A 23,724-nucleotide genomic window follows, 5' to 3' on the forward strand; every position below is an offset into this window, starting at 1 on the left:
GGTTTTGTTTGTGTGTAGACGTCGCTATGCTTCATTGATATTGTTTTGTTTTTAAGGATAAACTGCGTTGAAGTTTTTCCTTTTTTTTGTGAAATGCAAAAACTTTGAGCATGAATGCAATGTTGTAATACTTCATAATAGATACGACATCCACTGAAACTTAACGATTAGATGAGTGAGTCATGTTCATTAGCACTAATAAGCATTGTGGACAGGACGCCAGCGGTCAGAGCGGTCTGGCCGGTTAGCAGAGGCCCGTTAGCCGGTTAGCAAAGGTTTGTTAGCCGGTTAGCCGAGGCCCGTTAGCGTCGTAGCGTGCGTAGCTTGGAAAACGAGAGTGCAGCACATTCAGTAAATCCTTTTTTGAAATCTCAACTAATCTCACGATCTCTTGTTTTGATCCATCGATTTAAATAAATGATTCGAGAGAGTATTTCGGGAAGAAAAAAAAAACGCACAGATATTAGAGCGTTGTTTTTTTTTTTTTGGCAGAAGCCTGATCAGAAAAATACCTGAACGCAAATTCAAAAGGATTACACGGATTAATTACACCGCTGCATATCAGAGCAGCCCTTTCCATGAACTGTTCCTACTTAAGTACTTGACTTAAAACTGAATGCAACTCTGACTTGGATTGATATCACCACCGCAGTGAAGAAAATCAAATGTACTTGAGCATCAGGGAAATACTATTTTCTCGCTCGTGAAAAGTCACCAAAATATATATATATGTATATATATGTACTTCACTTTTCTTTCTTTTGTTTTTTTAAGCTGCAGCTTGCTCTGCGCGCTTTGCATGCACGTATTTCTGTAGCCGATGAGATTTCTCGTCAAATTGCGTCTCCGTTTCTTTGTGTGGATACAGATCGCACAACGGAGACCTTTTGTTTGTTCTTGTGCAGGACGGAGGCCAACGCTTCGTCTCGTACGGCGTGATCTCTGTTGAACATCTCAAAGCTGTCCTCCTGTCCGTCGACAACCAGCCGGACGCGTTACTGATTCTGCATAAAATTTCACTTTCGCATTTTTCACGGTGACGCCGCTCATTGTTAGGTCTTCCAAAACCCGGCGGTGTCCTTTTTTTGGAAACTGCACCTGTGTGTGCGTTTGCTCTTTTCATTCCCTTTCCCTCCGTCTGCTCTCCTCTCCGACTTTGACGCCGCTGTCTGCCTGTATCTCTGCGTAAATGAAGGCAAATGTCTTGGAAGTTTCACTGCATTTAGCATTCTTGCCTTTTGCTCGCTGTGACACTTTTACTGCACTCTCAGAGCGAGAGCAGGCTTTTGTTACGTACCCGTCCCCTTAAAACCCCGAGCGCCATCTGTTGTCATTAGTGTCCAACATCCATGATGCAGCGGGGCTGCTGTCTCTGCTTTCCTTTCTCTCTCTCTCTCTCGCAGTCTTTTGCCCGTTACTCTTTTGAAGGAAAAGGCCAAATGTCTAGATTTAACAATCAAATTGCGAGCTGCGCCGAGGCTGCTACGGGAGCAAAAATCTGTCACGATTCCTCCCTTTGAACAACGCGGTTTGACTCTCAATCTTAAGGTCACGATTGCATTTGTTTGGATTTGAAAATGTTTCAACCTTTTGTCTGATCTGTTTATTGAAGTAGCAAACAATTTGTCTGTCGGTGGCCTCTTCTCTAAAAGGGCTCAGGATTGTCTTCGCGCAGATCTAATCACGACGTCGGCGGCCGGTCAACAAGGGCGTCCTCTTCATATAGTGTGTTAGTGCGTGTGTGTGTGTGTGTGACGACTGACAATAACGACGTCATTTTAAAAGACATAATCCCAAACGGCGGCGACATTAGGCTCGAGCAAAAACAAATTAATATATAAAAAATAGACCCGACAGATGTTAAAACTATCGCGCCGCAGATCTGGAGTCAGCCGAAGGGCTGTTCAGACGGGATGAGCCGCTGTGAGTGGTGCTCTGCTTGTGTGTGTGTGTGTGTGTGTGTGTGTGTGTGTGTGTGTGTGTGTGTGTGTGTGTGCGTCCAGCTGTTTGGCTCGTTAGATGGCAGGCGAGAAATCAGGCAAATGAATATTGTAAACGTTTCAATTCAGAGTCTGCCAGAGACGTTGCCACTATCTATCTCCGTCACAATTTGGTCACAATCGAGCTCGTTGAACAAACGAGATCCGGCCGCTCGCTCTGTTTTCCGCCTTGTTATTGTCCTCGTCTCTTCTGCGCCGGCAGGGCGTGGCTGAGGGGACTGCGTGTTGACTTTTTCAAGGTCGACAATGATTTGAATGTTAATGTGCGACGTTTGCAAAATGCTCGATTCAATAGCGATCCTCTCTCTCTCCTTTCTCTCAGATCATGTAAAGCGTAAGCATCGCCGGCGGCCGTCCTGGGGGCGGGGCATCATCCGCAAGAAGAGGATCTACAGGAAGGAGACGGAGGAGGAGGAGGAAGAGGAGGAAGAGGAGGAGGAGGGGGAGCCCGGCACCGAGGTCGAGGTCGCGGGGCCCAGCGACTCGTGTCTGACGCAGGACGAGGAATCGTCTTGCGACACCACGGGGCCCCGGCTCAACGGCCGCCAGCCCAACGGCCACCATCCCCACGGCCCGTCCACGGAGGAGGAGAGCTCCAACGAGCCGCCCGTCGCCGAACCCCCCGATGCCGGCGAGCGCCCGGCGGAGCCGACGCCGAAGAAGAAGGAGGAGGAGCCCAAAGCCGAGGAAGCAGAGCCCGAAAGCACAGGGGGGCGCGGCGAGCGTCTTCGCCTCGGCGGCGGTTCGGCGCCCGAGCTGGCGGACTCCCGGCCTCCGATCGGAGCGTCCGAACCGTCGCCCGCCGAGGTCCGGGCTCCGTACGCGGCGCCGGGTCTCTCGGTGTCGCGGGCGGACTGCGTGAACGGGAACGCGTCGATGGACAGCCTGGACTCGCAGAGCACCGTCAAGACGGGCGGCGAGCCCGAGAAGAGGAGCGCGGCGACGGAGTCGGAGCGGGAAGAGCACAAAGACGAAGAGGAGAGCCATCAAACTCAGGAGCAACCGCCACGGGACGGACGCGCGGGAACGGAGAAGGCGGCGGCGCCGGCGGCCGAGGAGGAGGAGCCAAATCCAGAAGGTACGAAGCTTTTATTTGTGTGTTTTTGTGCGGTTGTGTATTGCTGTTGAGTGAGTTTTTGGGGGTCACAGGTAAAATTGCAGAGCCCATCTGTCACTTTTTTGCAAAAATCTGGAGAAAGCTTATGAATCACCTCGACGGGATACAGTTTTTAATTACATTTTTTTTTTTTTTTTTTAAAAAGTTGATACTCCATCTGAGGGGAGTTATTAAGCGAGACGAGGAGGAATAAAAAAGTTCTCACGTACTTGTTTTGGTCTCTTCGATTCAGTCGCTAATCAGTTGATCTTCACAGAAGATACGCAATTAAGCGACTTAACAAAAAATCTGTACATTTTCTACATCCAGTAACCACTTAATTACGCAGACAAATTATGATTTATTTTTTTCAAATTATGAACCGGCGCCTCGGATTTGCACTCGGTATAGCTCTTAAAAGTGGAAAGCCGACATGAATAATGCAACATAAGTCATACAGAATATATAAAGAGCGCTATCCTCTGGCTTTAGCAGATAGTGTATTTCAATGGAGAAACTTCCAGGGCCTTGAAATGATGTGTGCCTTTTGTGGAAACACGTTGCCTCCTGATATATACGTGTAAAAAAGAGAAATTCCGATTCACAATAATGGCCAACTTTGCCAATTTTTTTTTCCTTCTTTATGCCCTTTTCTGTCGTATTTGAGTCGCGGGGCCAATGGGTTCATGTGTTTGATTGCGGGGCCTTTTGGTTTGGCTCCGGACGAGCAGAAAGCCAGCTGGAGGGCCGAGGTAATGGCGCTCCTAGAGAACGGAGGAGCCATCGGGAGGACGGACACGACGGGCCAACACAACACAAACAAAACGGCGCCCCCCCTCCTCGCCGTCACAAGCCGAGCCAGCGCCTTTTGTTTCCATCAAAGCGTTTTTTTTCTTCTTCGGCGCTGTTTATAAATGGACAGGAAGGAGGCCAGATGTGAAGCGCTGTGCCCTCGGTAGCTGCAGGCAGCTTTAAAATAGACCGTCAAGTATTGCAATCATCTCGCAGCCGCGGCACTTGGAATTTATTTTTCCACAAAATCAAGTTTGTGCTTTTTTCTCTTCTGCTTTTCACTGGCTCAGGATAAAACAACTAAATCAGTTTCAGATTTAGCTCGCCCGTTCACTTGAGGTTGATTTTTCATAAAAAAGAGTCCTAGAACAATCGATTCTTTAAACAATGTATCGATTCTTTAAACACTCTTAATTCTACAAACAATGTATCGATTCTTTAAACAATGTATTGATTCTTTAAACACTAACGATTCTTTAAACACTAACGATTCTTTAAACAATGTATTGATTCTATAAACACTAACGATTCTGTAGACAATGTATCGATTCTTTAAACACTATTAATTCTACAAACAATGTATCGATTCTTTAAACAATGTATCGATTCTATAAACACTAACGATTCTGTAGACAATGTATCGATTCTTTAAACACTATTAAGTCTATAAACAATGTATTGATTCGTTAAACAATGTATTGATTCTAAAAACACTAACGATTCTTTAAACACTAACGATTCTATAAACAATGTATCGATTCTATAAACACTAACGATTCTGTAGACAATGTATCGATTCTTTAAACACTATTAGGTCTATAAACAATGTATCGATTCTTTAAACACTCATTATTGTCCCTACTTTCATTAATAACCCATTTGTCGTTGTGTCGGCGCTCCCACAGCCGAGACGAGCAGAACGACCCCGTCGGAGCCGCCGAAGGGATCCGGCGAGACGACGGAGGAAGAGCCGAAACCAGTCCCTCCCCAGCCCCCCCTAGTGGTGGACCACCAGCGACTTTCGGTAACTATATTGCCGTTATTTTTCTCTCTCTTGGCGTATCGGCACACAAAGTCCTCCGGCCTGAAGGCTGCTGCTGTTTGTCATGTTCTCTCCGTGCAGCACAGGAAACTCAAGAAGCTTCTTAACGTCCATTTAAGGTAGAATATAATTTCCCCGCTTCAGGGACTCACTGGGACGATAGAACGGAGACGTTAGTTGTGTGTGCTTTCCCCTTCTCGGGAAGGTAAATGTAAGAATATTCATCTGATTTCTACAGTCTGCCCCTCAAAGTTATATATGAAAAGAAGTTAATCTATCAAAAAGGATTCATCGCATTGCAAAAAAAAATCAGACAATCCAGATGTCACAGTGAAGTTAATATACTCGCTTTTTATTCATTATGTGAACCGAAGCCTGAACAGAGGAAGTGGATGTTTTTTTAAGCAAAAAAAAACTAAACACCTCCAGCCAGTAAATTCGACAAAATGGAGATTTATTTGGTTTCAGCAGAGCCAGCTGTAGCAAAACTGTCACTTTTTTTTTTGTTTTTGCATCTGACTAATTAGACTGTGATTGTGGGGGAAAAGAGGAGCTATAATCTAAAAAATGTAACCAATATGCTCGTCTCATTTAAGTTCACACGGGCGCTTGTTTTAAATGTGGCTGCCGCGTGCGGGTGAAGGGTTTTGCTGGAGTGTTTTTCCTCCTCCCTGCTGCTGCGAAGAAGAAGAAGAAAGAAGAAGAAAGAAGAAGGGAAACAGCTGTACTTTGTGTCCTCGCTCCTCGCTTCCTATAGACCTTCATATGGTTGATTCGCTCTTTGTGCCCGAAAGCGGCGAGGATGGATGGATGCGCTTTTTTTAAAAAGTGAACTGGCCCCGGCGATCACGTTATCTGCAGCGAGACCCGGACCTCGTCGTCCCCATTGTCTCGTCTCGGGGGGGAAAACCTCCTGCACTTAATTCGTCCTCCCTTTTGTCCACCGTGCGTTCTTTAGCTTTTGAACGTTAAATTGGATTTGAAAACTCGAGTTCCACCATTTTTTTTCTTCTTCTTCCCCCTTTTGTGTGTGTGTGTGTGTGTGCTAAACGTAGGAAGCGCATACATTGAACGTGTGTGTGTGTGTGTGTGTGTGTGTGTGTGTGTGTGTGTGTAGGAGAGAGTTCAATCATGGATGACCAGCCTTAAGCTTTTTTTTCCTCCACATCCATAGGTTCAGTTCTGGAGCTGACGCTGTCACACTGCCCTTCTCAGATGGATAAACTTCTGAGGCTTATCCCCTCCTTTTTTCCTCTTTTCCACCCGGCCGGTCGCGCCGCTGTCTCGCTCCTCTTCATCTCCTCAAACCTCAATTTTGTACCCCTCCAAACGCCACGGAGGGAGGGCCCCAATTACGGGCGGCAGCCGGCCATTTCCCTCCGGCCGCACATCCCTCTCAATCAGCAGGTGCCGGCCGTTTCCTGCGACATTCGAAGATGGTGGTGGTGGTGGTGGAGGTGGGGGGGGGGGGGGGGGGGGGGCAAGGTTATGACTCAAACATGAGCTTCCTGCTCCGCCTCGCTAGAGCCGCCAACTTGTTCCCGGGACGCGTGCGAGGAACGGCGAGCATACGAAGCGGCTTCTTCTTCTTCTTTTTTGTGCACACGGTCACGCTAAGGGTCCCGCCTAATACCCCAAGTGTAAATTGGGAGCTCGGCTCAGTGGGCTCCCGCTGACAGCACTTCTCACTGATCGGGGTGTGGGTGGTGGCGTTTTTTGGGGGGGGGGGGGTTGTTTCTCGGCTTTTGTGCGCTCTCGTGCGGTGTAATTCATGCAGAAGAAGTGTTCTTCTTACTTCGAAGGGACATCCAAGAGGAAGATGACGATGATGGTGATGTCGTTTATACGCGTTTGGTCTTGCCGAACCGGACTCGCGTCTTTCAAACTGATTGACAGTTTTTCTTTGTCGGCCTGAACTCGGCCGACACGCGGCGCTAATGTGGAGGTTTGTTTGTGAGCAGGGAGGGAGGGGGAAGAAGAGGAGGAGGAGTATCTTAAAGAAACAGATCGGGGGAAAAAGAGGGGACTGTGAATAATTGCTTTTTCATCCCCGGCTTACGGGGAACAAATTGAATATCCGGTGCGCGGGATGAAAGTCACCATTTAAGCAGATATTTGCCAGCGCGCCGCCCGACTTGAGTCATAATCATTGATTGCACAGGGCTGATTATTTCTGACTTTACTTGACGGAAGAGGCACTAAAAAAAGCTCCCGGGGAGTTGAACACCATGAGTGTTGTGGGTTTGTCCGCTCGAAAGCCTGCAGGACGGATATTATTAGTAGTATTAGTAGTATTTCAGTATCCAACGCCATGCTGTTTGCTTTGATTCATTCAGTAAAATCAGGTTCTGTGTTTTCTATCTCTCGCTGAAACGGTGCTCCAGGAATAAACGTGTCCGGAGGCTCGCTCCTCTCTGAACGACTCGTAAACGTCTCTTCATTGTCAGCTGTTTTTCTTTCGTCAATAATCAGACGATCGGTCCACAGATGGGAGGACGGATTGGAAGAAGTAGGCGCTGATGATTGCAAATGAGAATTCAGTAACAAAGAATCCAATCTGGAGAAAAACAACACACAGATTACACTCTGCTGTTGTTGTTGTTGTTGTTGTTTCTTCTTCTTCTTCTTCTACTTTCACTACTTCTACTACTATTACTACTTCTTCTACTACTACTTCCACTATTACTTCTTCTTCTACTACTACTTCTTCTTCTTCTCCTTTCTTCTTCTACTATTACTTCTTCTACTACTTCTTCTCCTCCTTCTTACTACTACTACTACTACTACTTCTTCTTTTCATTCTTCTTCTCCTTCCTCCTCCTTCTTCTTCTTCTACTTCTTCTTCTACTACTACTACTACTACTACTTCCACTATTATTTCTTCTTCTACTACTACTTCTTCTTCTCCTTCCATCTTCTACTTCTCCTTTCTTCTTCTACTATTACTTCTACTACTTCTTCTCCTCCTTCCTCCTCCTCCTCCTACTACTACTACTACTACTACTGCTACTACTACTTCTTGTTCTTGTTGTTGTTGTTGTTCTTCTTCTCCTCCTTTGTTCTTTTTCTACTACTACTACTACTACTACTACTACTACTACTTCTTCTCATTCTTCTTCTCCTTCCTCCTCCTTCTTCCTCTCCTTCCATCCCAGTGTTTCTCGTGTGGCGTCTTTTAGCTTTGACGCGTAGCTATTACAGCGGGAAATGGTCCCATTCCAGTTTGTCTTTTTTATTATATATAATACTAATAGCGGCGGGGAGGGCATGAAGGTTTCCCTCTCTCTCTGTCCTCCCTCCGGCAAAGTAGCCATGTCACATCTGTCCGTCTGTTCAAGAGAGAGAGAGAGACTGGTTTAATAGCGGTGCTGGACCGGCGTTTGATTGTCAATAAAAAAAAAAAAAGAAATAGACGGCGTTTTTGAAGTGGGTCTTTTTCATTTTCATTCATTCCCGCTGATGGCTTTGACAATGTGGCTATCTGCATGTAATTGCGCTGCCAAAGAGCCGCGCCTGCTCGCCGCCGTGCGCGAGGGCCCAGCCGTGTCAACATGAAACATAAACATTGTGCTCTTCGTTGCGCCGCCGCTTTCGTTGCTCTCTCTCGGGCACAGCCGGGGTCCGCTGCGCCTTCTCGCCGTCCTCCCATCTGATGCAGCCCACTCGAGGCCCCGGCTTGTGTAAAACGGGTTCAGCTCGGTCACAGACTAACTAAAGGCGTGCATTGTGTGGGATTGTGTGCTCGTGATTAGTTGCACAGTACAATGAAGAAGAATTTTTGTTGTTTTGTATGCATGCTCTTGCTTTCGGCCAACAGTATTAGTCTGTGATCTGCTCAGAAGGAATATTTATCTCTAAAAGTAAAGCATGAATGGATCCAAAAGGACATATTTAGTAGCTATGAAATGTGACTTGTAGTCTTTCTGATGCTAACATCAGCATCGGTAGCCACTTGGCACATTTCATAGCTACTAAATATGTCTTTTAAATATGTCAAGAGGCTCCTGATGCTAACGTTAGCATCAGAAAGATCTCAGTAGCTACGAAATGTAACATTTGATCTTTGTGGTGCTAACGTTAGCATCGGTAGCCTCTCGACATATTTAAAGGACATGTTTAGTAGCTAAGAAACGTGACATTGGATCTTTGTGGTGCTAACATTAGCATCGGTAGCCTATCGACATATTTAAAGGACATGTTTAGTAGCTAAGAAACGTCACATTGGATCTTTGTGGTGCTAACGTTAGCATCGGTAGACTCTTGGATGAAACTATGTCATGTAATCTTACAACACTTAAGGTTTTCATTTATTTACTTTTACGGGAAGAATAGAAAGGAACCATCCGTCTGACATTTGGGCTGATAGAAACATCGTGTAGCTGCCAGAGGGAATACAAAACGATGAGGACGTTGTTAGTTCGTAGCCCTCTAAGTCGGGGTGTAAGTATTGGAACTATTATCTAACAAACGTTCCTCTCTGGACAGTTTGGCGTCTTACGTTTGCTTTCAATCACCAGCGAAACCACATAATTGATAATGAATATAATAAAAGGAAGCTCACGCTAACAGGTTTCAGCACCATCACCCACAAAAACACGAACCCTGAGTGGTTTCTGGGTATTTTTCTTGCCTTTTTTACTGGCCATGGTCTCGTTTTTCATGCATTTGTCCTCTCTGCTCTGTGTGTGTATTCAACCTTCAGTTCAGTCGCAGTGTTTATCCTCGTGATCGAACACATATATAAATATATACAAATCATGTTTTTTTCTTACAGGATTCAGTTAGAGCCGCCGTTTTTTAATTTTTAAAAAAAAGAAACATAACATAAAATATCACAATTTTATCCTCAGACGTGGTTTTTCTCGTCACGTTCGTTTAAGGGCCGTCGGATATTTTTATTATTATTAATCGGATAGTTTCAATAACCGCTTTTTAATTTGAGCAGCCGTCTTTTTAATTAAAGAAAGCACGGCTTCTCAAACCCTGCAGGCGGGTCGCGGGGTTCAGCGCTGCTTGTTTTGTCTGAAAACATGTTCTCATAATGCGCCGACCGGCTGAAACGCTTAGTCGGCATGTTGTTTAAACACACACACACACACACACACACAAACACACACACGGCACTACACGTGTAAAGGACATCACATCGATTAACCTTTTATTTCCCTCGAGCTTTTCACTCTCGGTGTAACCGTAGCTGGTCGATAAACTAGTCCTTTCCAGAAGCTAATCCTAACTATTCCTATTATTCTTTTTGACTTGTTTGAGAAAACTTCTAAATGATTGCGGCTGTGTGTGTGTGTGTGTGTGTTTGGAGGTTATTTGTGTTTCTTACCTGGTGATATGGGATCTGTTGGCGCTGTTTTTTATAAAACAGTATATTCATTCCCGAAGCCTACTTAGCAAACATTGTATTTCTCTCATGCATTTCTCTTTTATTGAATAGAATCTTTATTATTTATGAACTTTCTTTCTCCCCAAAGCCCCTGAAAGTGGAGGAGTAAAAGGCGTCCTCGTCATCTTCACGTTTCTCATTATTCCCGCCGTGACCTTGAGCGGCAAATAGCTGCATTTTAGTCACACAAAGGTGCATTATGGGCCGGTGTTGGCAGAGCGGGGGGATTTAATGTGAGTTAATCTGGTGTGGATGGTGAGGATAAACCCAGGTGGGTTGGATTCTTATCTCTAAAAAAAGAGAGAAAGAGCTTTTAAATAGTTGAAATTCATCCTGATCCCGGGTTTGTGAAGCTGAAGCCGACGTCAATATTTGGGGGAATCGATGTTTATATGAGCTGTAAGTATTTATTTCTTAACAAACGATCTTAATATCGGATCCTTTTTTTTTAGTTTTTATCATTATTTCCGTTTCCAGTTAAAAGATGAACGTCCGGCTTTGCTTCCTGGTCCGTCGTCGGGCAGAAAGTAAATTTAAGAAGTGTTTTAGATTATTAAAGCGGTGACTACATTATGGTCTGCATCTCAAAAGCTCCTTATTGATTCAACACAACCTCCTTTTTTTTATTTTATTTATTGATCTTTTCGCCCTTAAGGGAACACAGTTTTATTCCTCGGTTTGTTTTGTTTATATCTTAACTTCTTATTTCATGTATTTGCTCTCAGATGCTGCTGCTAAAAAAAAAAGCACTCTTGCACATTTTTAAGTCGCACGCTACTATTCCAGACACAATATCAGGGGATCGGGGGTTATTAATGCATTACATCGCAGTCAATAAGAGGCCGCTCGGCTACCAAATAGCCGGGAATGTGCTAAAGCCGACCATTAAGGATGGGTTGTCAACCCCCAGCAGGGTTTTTTTTCCCGCCACGAGGGATGAGCATTTCATTTTAATGCGCTGCGACCACGGTAATGTGATTTGTCATGATCGTCCCTGACCCTTATAACACCATCTATATTACATTACCTGTGTGACCGAGTGCTCTCCGCCAGCCACATCGTTTGCAGCTGAAATCTTCTTCTTCTTCTTTCTTTTTTTTTTTTATCTCCTGCAAATCCCCGTCCACTCGTGTCGCGTCCCCTCTCCTCCTCCAGATTAAAGGCATTCACGGTAACAAGCCGAGCCGATTCATTTATAATGCATCCTTTTACAAGTATTGAGGGAGGGAAAGAAAGAAGGTAAAACAGGAAGAAGGGAGTGAATTGTTCTCTTGGAGGCAGATTTTTTTTTTTTAAGCCTTAATAGAGTCCCTGGTGACGGTGACTGGGGCTTCAAATCTCTCTCACTGCCTGCAAACCCTTTTCTCTCTCACTTACTACTGAGGATGGCTCTTCATATGCACACACACACACACACACACACTCGGTGATCAAAGAGGAAGGCCCTGCGCTGCATCGCAGTAACCTTCAGTCTGCATGTTTGTGATTGTTTTTCCTGTTTTATACATTTTGTGGTGACATAATCGCAGCGTTAGTTGTTTGTGTTTTTGGGGGAGGAGGTGGAATATGTGTGAAGGCACCATGACATTTTGACTAATGATGTTTTTTAAGAGCAACTCGACACCGATGGAAACTCTTCTTCTTCTTCTTTTTTTTTTTACAATGTGTGTTGCGTAACCCTCAGAATCCATGCGAGGCCGATGCAGAAAGTCCTCCACCTCGCCAGAACAATCGGCGGGCCGGGGCTCAAATTGGCGTCCCGGGAGCGGCGCGAATAGTTTGAAAAATGCAGCAGGCGAGACCCACCGGGGGACTTTATTATCTCCCGGTGATCCTGATGCCGTTCTGCAGAGGTAGAGGGAATCCACGGCGGCGCATGGAGGGTAGACCGCGTGACTGGAATGGATAAAGTGCGCCGCGTGAAGTTTAGACTCATTTTTAAGATCATTCGCACACCCGATACGCTGCGATCTTGTCGTTGTTGTCGATTTTTTTACATTTTTTTTTTAGAATTGATCAGACGTGAGAGCTTAAACCCGACATCGCGTCGCAGTGCATGCTGGGAAAATAACTCCGCCAGTCGTTAATCTGCTGGGCTCCCCGCCGCCGCCGTGTCTCCGCTTGTGGTCTTTAAGATACACGGGGATAGATAGAGATGTGAGTAAAGATGGAGAGACGGGGGGGGGAGAGATGGAACGAGGTGTTTAGGGGGAGGAGGGGGGGAGGAGTTAAATGGTCCATGTCAGTAGCCGTCTTTAACACATAGGATTACTGCCCTTTTGTGTCCAGTGAGCTCACTCAATCAGTGAGTCCATGTAACACACACTCAATCTCACACACACGCACGCACACACATGCACACACACTCTGTCGCAGCCACCCTGATCAAGCTGACAGGGGCTGCTGGGAAGTACATCGCCGCAATCAACTAGCCAACAGTGAGGAGGAGAATAACACCGAGGCGACAAAGAGAGAGGCTGTAAAGGGAGGAAAATGCGAGGAAGAAGAGGAGGAAGAAGAGGAGGAGGAGGAGGAGAAGTGTTGTTGAGGCAGAGGCGAGGAGAGCCTTCTATAAAACATAGAAAGAGGCAGGAAGTGAGACAATGCACTATTAAATAGTGAAATGCACTTAAAGGAGGAGACGGCGGCGTAATGAAACACAGAATGAAGAGCGGCGGCGGCGGCGGCGCGATGAAAAGAAGGTCAGAGAAGTGTTCCAGAGACTTCTTTCTTCACGTTGTTGCGCATATGTGAGATGGGTCGTAATGACGCTAATTAAAGCTTTTATGCCCGCGTGGTTAACGCGGGCATCGCGCCTCCTTTTCATGAGCCCTCGTGGTCGGGCTGAAACCGGAGAAGTCCCTCGACGTTGGACTTAGAGTTACCTTTTTGATATAAGAAGAATCCAATAAAATATCCTCGCGGCGGAGCGGCCGCGCCGACGCTCCATCACTTTGGATGGATTCTGAATATTAGAGGAAGTCCTATGCAGACTTTATTTGTCGAGGGACCTCCGGTTATTGGAGGCCTGGTGGAGGGTTCTCGTGTCGGAGGCGTTGTCTGCGCTCAAGCTCATGAGCGCCGGCTGGAAGTCGGACCGAGAGAACCGCTCTCTGTGACGGATCAGTTACCACCCAACATCTCCAATTGTTAACATTTATAACTAATGAATCGTAAATATCCTCCGTCAATTGACTCAACACCAACCTCAGTAGCCCTCGCACTGCTTTAGTTGTCTAGTTAGTTATTGTACATACTTATAAAACCTTCATATACACTGCAAATACTTTGCTTTTTATTTATTCTTTCATTTCCTAAAATGAGAATCCCTACTTTTTTTGTATAAATTGAGTGATTTGCATTTCTGATGTTTTTATATACCTTCTTGTGTCTGTCTGTCTGTCTGTCTATCTATATCTAAATGTATCCATCTCTAAATTTATCTATCTTTCTATATCTTGATGTATCCATCTATATCTAAATGTATCTATATCTTAAAGTATCTATCTATATCTTAATGTATCTTTATCTAAATGTTGAGATGTCGGTCTCAGGATAATGTGTCTAATCCCGTGAAGCGAGTCGTTCCTCACTGAGTCTCTGCTGGTGTTTTTTTTTTTTTTTACCGGCTTTGTTAAGTGTGTTTTCTGTGATGCAAATAAACACAGCGATGCAGGCCTCTGACGGGCGCTAATAATCTCCCCCGCCGCCCGCCGCCCGTTCCTCTCGCTGTCAGCGGGGGGGGGAAATGGATGAACGGTTACGCAACGTTAACCACAGTTTGGCCCGGCGGTCGTCCTCAGAGACCCGTCCGTCGTCTTCGTGAAACCGCTCACAGCGTGGACGCCTTGTGCTCTCGCTCATGTTCATTTTAGGAATTTAACTTTGGGGGGAAAAAAAAGTTTCCACACCGGTCCCGGTGGATCCGAAAAGGGGTGCGGCCTCGTGTTTTAAAATTCCCTCCATTAGAACAAACTAAAAAGTGAAGCGTTTGCTCTCAAAGTCAAATTTGTGGCCAAAGTTTCTGCTTCTCCGAAAAGTTTTGTTGCCGGTTTTCTTTAATCAAGACAACTGTTCTGTCGTTTCAACAGAAATCCCGGTCGGAAGGAGTTTAGTGATTAAAACGGCGCGAACCCTTCTTCCTTTTTTTTTTTTGCCCGCTGTAATTATCACTCAGACGCTGCGTTGATGAGAGGCTCTGACAAACATCCAGGTTTTATTAATCTTGACATTGCCTCGGTTGTGTGTGTGTGTGTGTGTGTGTGTGTGTGTGTGTGTGTGTGTGTGTGTGTGTGTGTGTGTGTGTGTGTGTGTGTGTTTAACACTGTGGCCGCCGCCTCTCACACACACACACATACAGAGACACACACACACACACACACGACTGCCAGTTGCTCTATTTGCCTTTGCGTCAGTGATGGCAACTTTAATTATTGTGCCGTTGCCGTCTCAGTCTATGCATCCTGATGAGCGCCGTGTTTGAATAGACACACACACACACACACACACACACACACACACACACACACACACACACACACACACACAGGCTTTGACTTGGGCAAAATGTGAGAAACGGGTCAATTAAAAGGGCCTTTGACTGTCCAGAATGTTTTAATTAAAGTAGCAGTGAAATGTAAACTTGGTTCTAATTATGATTAGCCTAAATTAGCTGTCACTCTGATCTTAATTGCTTCTGAATAGAGCTGACCTTCAGCGGCACCATCAGCGGCCGGGCTGGTGCGGCCAGTTTTACCATCGTCTCTCCATGCATGTTTAGGATATCATCATTATTATTATTATTAAGATATGAATCTGTGTTTTGTCCGTAATGTATTTGTGTGTGTGTGTGTGTGTCCTCATCAGGCTCTACTGGACTCGGCGGTGGTGAAGAGCGAGGGCTACAGCGTGGAGCAGCTGGAGAGGCTGTACTCGCTGCTCAGCCAGTGCATCTACAGACACCGCAGAGAGTACGACAAGACCCAGCTACTGGAGGTGAGCGTGAACCCATCGGCAGGAAATATGAACAATAATCAGGGGAAGAAATCGTAATCGGCAGCTTGAAAAGAAAAATTTCCAAATCGGCGTTTCTCAGTGCGAACGGAGCCGTGCGGTCGGTGCCTACGTATACCAGCATGCATTGGGGCACAAGCTTCTGACGCCCGTACGGTCAGCCGCGAACGGACCGACAGCGCAGCCTCACCGCCGCATTTATTTGGTCTCATCGTATTCTATATTTAAATGCCATACTATACTGTGACTTTTAAGACGTTTTATATATTATTTTTTTATATAGATAGATATTTATATAGATATTATTTATTTATATTTTATATTTTCTTTTTATGACCTAAAAAAAAAAATATATATTTTATATATTTATATTGTGTGTGTATATATATTTAATATATATGTAATATCTTTTAAATTTATAGATATATTTATATATAAATGTTTTTTATATATATATTTAAAAAAATATTTGAATATAATATTTAAATATATTTAAATATATTTTATATTTAAACATTTTAGGTCATAAAAAGAAAATAATATATATAGTACGTCTTAAAAATCACAGTATAGTATGGCATTAAAATATCAATAAGTAGTATGCCATAGAAATGTCATAGTGAAGTATGCAAGAAAAAAAGTGTGGACAGAGTCAGCCGGGAATCGAACTGGGGACTCTCTCCGCCGAGGGCGTTTCCGTACCGCTCTGCCTTCGTCTTTTTTCTCCATCCCCCAGTTTTTCGTTTCGTGAACTCTCCTGACAGTGTTCCCATACAGAAAAAAAGCTGCTGTATATTTTCCCAGAATCCCATCTGGTCACCTGCCTCCACCTCCTCCACCTCCACCTCCGCATGTCAGCGCCGGAGTGGCAGCGTCCTCGGCGCCGGCAGCCGGAGCCGGCTGTCGGGCTTGTCAGGGAGGAGGCAGCGCGCCGTCGGCCAGGTGGTGCCGGCTGCTGCGGGAGGGCAGGGCTCGCACCGCCGGCCTAAATTGGTGTTTCCAGAAGCAGAAATGTCAGCTCGCTTTGGCACGTGTTTGGTTTTTTTTTTTGCCCGCGCTTTCCAACACACGCATCTGGACTCGGCGGCGGGTCGTCTCCTCCTTCCTCCCCCAACAAACATGCGCACACCCCCGTCCGCCTGCTTGATACTCAGTATGGCGGCTCAAGCCGTGCCCACTTAATGTTGCAGCGCTCGTGTTTGTGTCTGCGGCGTAGAGACGGGTGAAATGGAGCGTGTCCGTACATTTGTCTCCTTTTACTCGTCCTTCCTCCCTCCCTCCTTCCCTCCTTCCCTCGCCCTCCTCTGGGCTCGGCCTGTCTCGGCCTTCCAGAAGAGCTGACCTTTCAGCAGATGGAGTGGGCTGCACCCCGCTTCCAGTTTAAAGCCGGAGGGACCGGCTCCGCCCGCTTGGTACACAATAACACGCCAACTACGTTCCCCGTCTACAAATTGGCGCTCGCGTTGCCCGAGACACGGTAATGCAATTTTTTTTGCCCGAGCCTCAGACGGCAATTTAAGACTTTGTAAAGAGAACCTTTGACCTTTTCTTTTTTTTTGTGCACATGCCCGCGGTCGAAGCAGCCGGACGTCACGAGGTCGGCCGCTTCTCGCGCCGCTCTGCTTCGTGTTCGATGCTGAAGATTTTCGTCCGGCAATTATTGAACACTCCTAGTTAGAGCTGTCGGAGGAGGACGCAAGACAAGGATGCTCCTTGAATATTTACGCTATCGACGTAATCCCGACGGATTATGAACGCTAGGAAGAAGAAGAAAGTTACACTTTGACATTTCTTTTAACATATTTATTGATAAATAAGACACAAAGGACCAGGCTGATGTCATCGTTACAGATCTAAAAGGGTTGAAGCAACATCTGAGGTTGCAGAGCGCAACATTGTTTCTAAAAACGCGTTGCTGATTGTAAACATGTAGCCGACGAGACTTCATGACTCGTGAAGCTACACTGTTTCTTTTTAAAAATGTAGCCTTGTGTTTGACACGCGTGAAGCTATTTGTAGCCCGTGTGCTCTTCATGGTATGAATGTTAAACATCTGGCTGTGACGTCAGGCGAGGGGCTTCTTTTGAGGCCTCCTCACGACGTTTTGTTGTTGTTGTTGTCGTCGCGTGAAGACAAAACAAGAATCCTCAGGCGGAGACATCAGAGTCAACGCAGCCCGAGCCTCATCATTGTGAGAAAACGCTCCTCCATCCAGGTGTATTACACGCCATTGTTCTCCATCAACTCTCACTTTTTCTTTTCTGTGTGGAGAAGAAGAAAACGCACAATGTTGTTGTTTTCACTTTCTAACACACACACACAGAGTGCGGAGGATCCCCGGTTCTCTCAAGGGGGGTTTGTCGGAAATTTGATCTGGGAAATGGAGTCTGAATCGGTAACCGAGGTGGAAGCGGAGACGACCGGTTCAAAGGAAGAAACACCGACAAAAAGTAATTTACGACACCTTTGTCGCGAATTGATGACATCTGGACGTCGACTCCGGATGTTCTTTGAACACGTTGATGGCCCCGCTGGGAAATTAACTTCCTAAATCTACAATTCTGCCAAGTTGTGTGTGAGAGAGTGTGTGTGTGTGTGTGTGTGTGTGAGTGAGAGTGTGTGTTGGGCGACGAGAGTTCAATACCTGCCCTCTTGTTGGATCGTCTGCTGGAGTTTTAAGGGGGAAGAGACTCGAGATCACACACGGTGAAGGCGTCGAGGCAGCAAAGAGTGTGTGTGTGTCTGTGTGTGTGTGTGTGTGTGTGTGTGTGTGTGTCTGTGTGTGTGTGTGTGTGTGTGCACACAGTCTAAATCTGGGCTGAGATTCACAGCTCGTGTGACCTGGTGTTGATGGTTTAGGGAGGCGTACTTCATGATAGTGTTAAACAGATGTAATAACCGGAGTTGGGTCAGTAGTGAGAGTAACATGCAGAGCAGCTTCAGTCATGTGACCTTTTTTTATTTTTGTATCCGCCAGAATAAATTAAGCTAACGTGCGGTACGGCTTTCTTCCCCGCGAACAGCTGGCCACCTCTTTAGTTTTTAATTAACGGGCTTTGACGGCACTTGAAAAGCGCCGTCGTGGCCGTGAGCGCGTCGGTGTTTTATGAGGTTATCGTGTGAATTAAAGGTGTTTTTTTGTTTTATTTTTACGGCCCGTAAAGAAGTCAACGAGCGAGGTCGACTTCAGGAGCCGTTTGAGACGACCGGTACGATAACGCTGAGAATGTTTTAACCCGGAGAATTTAAAACCCGGTGGTTGTTTTCATGGAGCGGTTAAATTTCACTTCAGGGTTTATGTTCATAGTCTGGACGTTATGCTCAGAGCAACAGGAAGTAAAGTGACAGGTACAGAAGTGTTGATACAACAGCAGAAGAAGAAATATCTCCATACAGAATTTATATATATATAACTAACAAAAAAAGTTTTAAAAAAACATACAAATGAAAAAATATATGTATATATTGACAAAAAATATTGACAAAAATAAGTTTAAAAAAGACAAATATTTTGTATATATATTTAAAAATGTTTATTTTCTCAATATGTGTATATATATATATCTCTAAAATAATATAAACTAGTTTTAGTGTTAATACAAGACTAAGAAAAACTATTTATTTACAACATCTCACATAAATGTCTGCTTGGCTAGCAGCAGCTTCTCGCGTGAGGCCGTCGGCTCGTTCTCGTGAGATTCAGCCGTCTCCAGTCGACTTTTCCTCCACAAAACTTTACAATAAAAACAGCTTTTTTTTCCTTGTAGATTTTCAGGAATCGGTTCCGTGGCGTCTGTCGCTCTGCGTCAGCCGCTCGGATGAGAACACACACACACACACACACACACGGCGCAACATCTTCCAGGCATTAATCACGGTCTGCCGCCGGCGAGCGTCCGCCTCTCTTCCTGCGGCTCGGTTCAGATTCAGTCAGCGTCAAACTCCGCCGTCTCGCCGCGGCGCTTCACCTCGTTCATCACGCCGAGCGCTGCCGTTTGTTGTGGGAGGTTTCCAAGTAACATTGAAACCACGGCGCACAGATGCTTTATGCACACATCAGAGTTTACAGTTACTAAACAATGTGTGTGTGTGTGTGTGTTGCAGGAGATGGAGGGCAGAATCCAGCATTTTGATACATTCCTGTGAGACGGAGAGAAAAATACCTTATCAGGTAGATCCTGAACAGCGTGGGACCACAAAGACACACAAACTGAGTGAGCGAGAGCGGAGGAGCTTCAACGTCCAGCGCTCGACACGAGAAACACACACATATAAACACACACACACGCAGCGCTCTGTTCTTGCTGAGCGGCGACACAACGAGGACGACGTTGAGGACAGAGACATTCAATGGTGCTATCGTCTCAGGAACCTGGCCACGGATCCAGACCCCTTCTACACAAACCAAACTCCAGGAGGTGTGTCAGTCTCACACACACAGACACACACACACACACACACACTACCGGTGACGGGCGACCCTGGTGCTACTCGGGTGCTATCCTAAACTTTCATCCATGCTGCTCTTTGGGACTACTTACTTAACTCGGATGACTTGCAAAACCAACAGATATGATGTCATATCGCAACCTGGCCCGCCTCGCCGTGCACACACACACACACACACACACCCTGACACTTGGGTATGCATGTATTTTATACACACACACTCGCTCGCCCAGATCCTCACCAGCAGAAGCGTGAATGCGGAGTGCCGCGAGGAGACGAGGACGGTATAATGTTTCCGAACCACCGAGCCGCGTCGCCTCCTCGCCTCCTCACCTCCTCCCTCCTCCCCTCCCCCCTCCAGTGTGTGCGGCGCCATCTTTTCTGCCGTCTTTGCTACTTGATTATAATTCAATATCTGAGCCGCCGTCAAAAGGACCCTCACCCGGAACAATAGTTTACAAAGAAGTTTGGTTGTTTTTTTTTTTCCCCTCGCAAATTCGACCGCGAGCGATCGTGTCCTCGTCATCACAGCCGTTGGCTCCGCCCCCTCCCTCCTCCTCTTCCTCACTGATTTTGCCATCGACACCCCGGCTGAGAGGAACTGGAAGCAGTCTGAATTTAAAAGGCGTCTAGAGTTTGCACTGCCTCGTGTGTGCCTTATTTAAAAACTAAAATAAATACATAAATTAAAAAAAATCATATGAAACTGAAATATTTAGCAGGAATTTTTTTTTCAATTATTATTTTCTTGTGACCATGAACCGGCTCCCAGTTGATGTGGGTATCGAACCACCGAGGTCAGTGATGCATTTCAATGCCGTACGTCCCCAAACTTCAGCCCAGAAACGCCTCAAATTGACATTTTGAAAAACCCGAGTGCGAGTTCCAGCAGACGACCTCGCGTCCGGCCAGAAACGTCCAAAGCACTTGAAATGTCGTTTAAATGCGTGCGCGTCCTGTTAAAGAGCCCACACACACACACTTGTTGAAAGAAAGAGGTCGACAACACGACAACACCAGCTTCTCCTTCAGTTTTCATATGCAACAGAATCTGAATAATGACCCCTGAAGTAAACGGTGCTGACGCGACGTTACAACTATGAACACGTCCGACCAGACGCTCACAACAACCTGTGATATTTTGTGTATTTGATACTTCTTTTTTTTACACTTTCCTTTCTTTTTATAATATGAAATGCATTTTGCTCGCGTTGAGCTCTTCTGCATGAGTTTGTGACTCCATAATGAACAAGGCCATTCTAGGCAGTGCCCTCAGTCAGGTGTACAAAGCATTAACATGGGTTTATTTTGACTTTTGTTCCTTTTCAAATCGTGTGCGTTTGTGTGCGTGTGTACCGACTTTATAGATTTTATTAAATCAGTTTTTCTCGGAAGCTTCGCTGCGGCGAAAGCAGGAATTTACAGCGTTTTACGGCGCTTCTCGGAGAGCTGCCGCAGACTTGAGGAGTCCCTCGTTCCCTCCCTTCCTTCACTCTTCTGTCAAAACCCTCAAACACCTGTTGGTGCATCTGACCCCCAGCTCACCTTTGCCTTTTTTCTTTTAGTTTTTCTCAGTCTCCGAGGTGAAGCGCGGCGCCCGTATGCAAACCGCTCAGCACCTGGACGACTGCAGAGAGAGAGAAACCAACGCTACCTCAGCTTAATTTATTTTAAAATCCGAAAACTGTTTACTGGGTACAAAATAAATAAATAATCACCAACAGTATTCCCTCCCCCCCTCCGCTGAAGTACTGTTGCGTCATCGCAGTACCACCAGAAGGTACCACCGGGTCGCGAACCAAGAGTTTAGTTTCATTTCTCTCCGATTGTTCCGCGTGTTTGCGTTTGAGCCAGATGATTGCATAAGTTTTATAAATCATACTTCATGAGCTGTGTGTTGTAAACTTTTAATTTTCTTAATTCCTAGGATAGAGAACCCTCCTTTCCTTTTCACAACCTTTTAATCACCTATATTTCAAATTCAGCTTTTTTTTTTGTCGTGTGCAGATTTTCATCTCATGATTCAGATTATTTATTATTAAACACGTTTTTTTTTTTACACTATAAACACTCAGTCAGTCTTTTTGTACGTTTTTTTTTAATTCAAAAACCGGGAAGCGTCCGTTTTGAACGATTTGGCTGAATTGTGTAGCGTTTGTGTAGCAGGTTTGTTCTTTTGAGGGGGCTCAAAGGGTTTACAGGTCTCTCAGGTTCAACACGCCCTTTCAACTGGTTTCTATTTATTGAATTGTTTTCTTTCCTTTTCTGTGATTGTGGCATACTGGAAGAGACTGAACGCTTCATCCCAGGAAAAGACGACGTTCTCTCTGCCAAAAGTTATTTTTAATGAAATCAGTAAAAACGCATATGGAAAAAAAAAATATGGGTAGTTAAATGTCATACATTGCAATCTTCCTTTCTTATTATAATAAAAAAATTGTAGCCAGTTTGGGACTAACAACCAATTTTTGTCTGGTAGTTGAGACTACTTAGTCCAGTATGCAGAGGGAACCGGTTCAATCCGCCCCGAACCACTTTGTTCTGACCCGTTTGTTTTGTTTTTCCACAGTTTAAACTTTAGAGACTTTTCCCTTCGTCGGTTCTGTTCGTTTGTGACTTTAACACACATGTTCACATTGTTACTTTTAGTGTAAGTTATATTTGAAATGAAACATTTACTGTATTTCTCAAATAAACTGCTGTGATATACTTGAATAAAAAGGTGCAAACTGTATGTTTTGTGTTGTTTTCTTGCAGAGAATAAAGATGAACACACACATTTGAAGCCTGAAAACACACACACTGTAAAATAACGACGTGACAACGTGTTCTGGTATATGTATTAGGTTTCAATAATAATTGGTAATTTCTCCTTTTTGGGTTTACAGATTTACAGACATACCATTTTCAATCCAACCTATCAAGTTTTTTTTTTTTTTTTTCTAAAAACATTTATACAGAATTTGCCTTCAGGTTTTGTTTTTTTAAAATATACATATTTCCTTCCTGTATTTACAGAAGAGCAAAAAACCCCCGAAAAAAAGTCCTTTGAGGGTTTTGCAATGAAACGCGTTGTAGAAAAGAAAAAGGTGGAAACCGGATGAGACAACGCAGCAGGTAAACAGGGAACAGGTGATTATTGTGCTTTGTTCTGTCCTCTGGTCAGAAGGAGGGATGCTCTCTCTCTTTCGCTCTGTGCATGTGGTGCTCCCTCGTCCCAGAGAGAGAGAGAAACAGGAACAAAGAAAACACTTTTCCTTCTTTTCAAACCTGAACCAGATTCCTCCGTTTAGACGTCGTTAACGGAAACTGGATTACAGAGTTCAGCCTCCTGAGGAGAGAGAGAGGGAGGGAGGGGAGGAAGGAGGGAGGAAGAGAGGGGAGAGGGCTGAAGGAGACAGGGAGGAAGGAGAGAGAGAGGGAAAACGAGAAAGGGAAGGAGAGGGAGACAAAGAGGGAGGGAAGGACAGAGGGTGAGAAAGGGAGAGGGAAGAAGGTAGAGAGGAAAGGAGAAAGAGGGAAGAAGGAAGCAAGGGAGAGAAAGTGGGAGAGAGGCAGAGGAGAGAGGGAAGGAGAAGGAAGGAGAGGGAGACAGAGAGGAAAGGAGGAAGAGAGAGGGAAGAATGAAGCGAGGGAGAGAGGAACTCCTCATGTACGGACGGAGAGCAGCTCTCTTGGTGGAATCCTCGTCTTCACTTTTTCTCACAGCCGAACACGAGGGACGAACATCTGGATCTGTGACGCCTTCTGAGTCCCAGAGGAGTGAAATAAAAACGCGTCGAGGTCACAGATCTGGAAACAAAGACCGAACTGAAACATCGATGGCTTTAAAAAACTAAAAAAAACTAAAAAAAAAACGAGGACTTTAGTAATTCACGACGCGGCCCTGTGCCTGTTGGATGAGAGGATGCGCTACCACCATGACACACACACACAC

General features: G+C 45.3%; 1 protein-coding gene across 1 annotated transcript in view; it reads left to right on the forward strand.

Moving 5' to 3' along the window:
* Positions 1 to 22,519, forward strand: part of atad2b (ATPase family AAA domain containing 2B) — a 64,874-nt gene extending 42,355 nt beyond the window's left edge. The window contains exons 25-28 of the mRNA XM_068577543.1: positions 2,323 to 3,078; positions 4,794 to 4,912; positions 15,192 to 15,320; positions 19,443 to 22,519. Coding sequence (XP_068433644.1) covers positions 2,323 to 3,078; positions 4,794 to 4,912; positions 15,192 to 15,320; positions 19,443 to 19,484 — 1,046 coding nt within the window. The 3' untranslated portion in view covers positions 19,485 to 22,519. The remainder of the gene's footprint in view (positions 1 to 2,322; positions 3,079 to 4,793; positions 4,913 to 15,191; positions 15,321 to 19,442) is intronic.
* Positions 22,520 to 23,724: the final 1,205 nt, after the last annotated feature.

The sequence above is a fragment of the Clinocottus analis genome, unplaced genomic scaffold, assembly GCF_023055335.1.
Source record: "Clinocottus analis isolate CAN_PGR_092001 unplaced genomic scaffold, fCliAna1.0.p SCAF_15, whole genome shotgun sequence".
Taxonomy (NCBI): Eukaryota; Metazoa; Chordata; class Actinopteri; order Perciformes; family Cottidae; genus Clinocottus; species Clinocottus analis.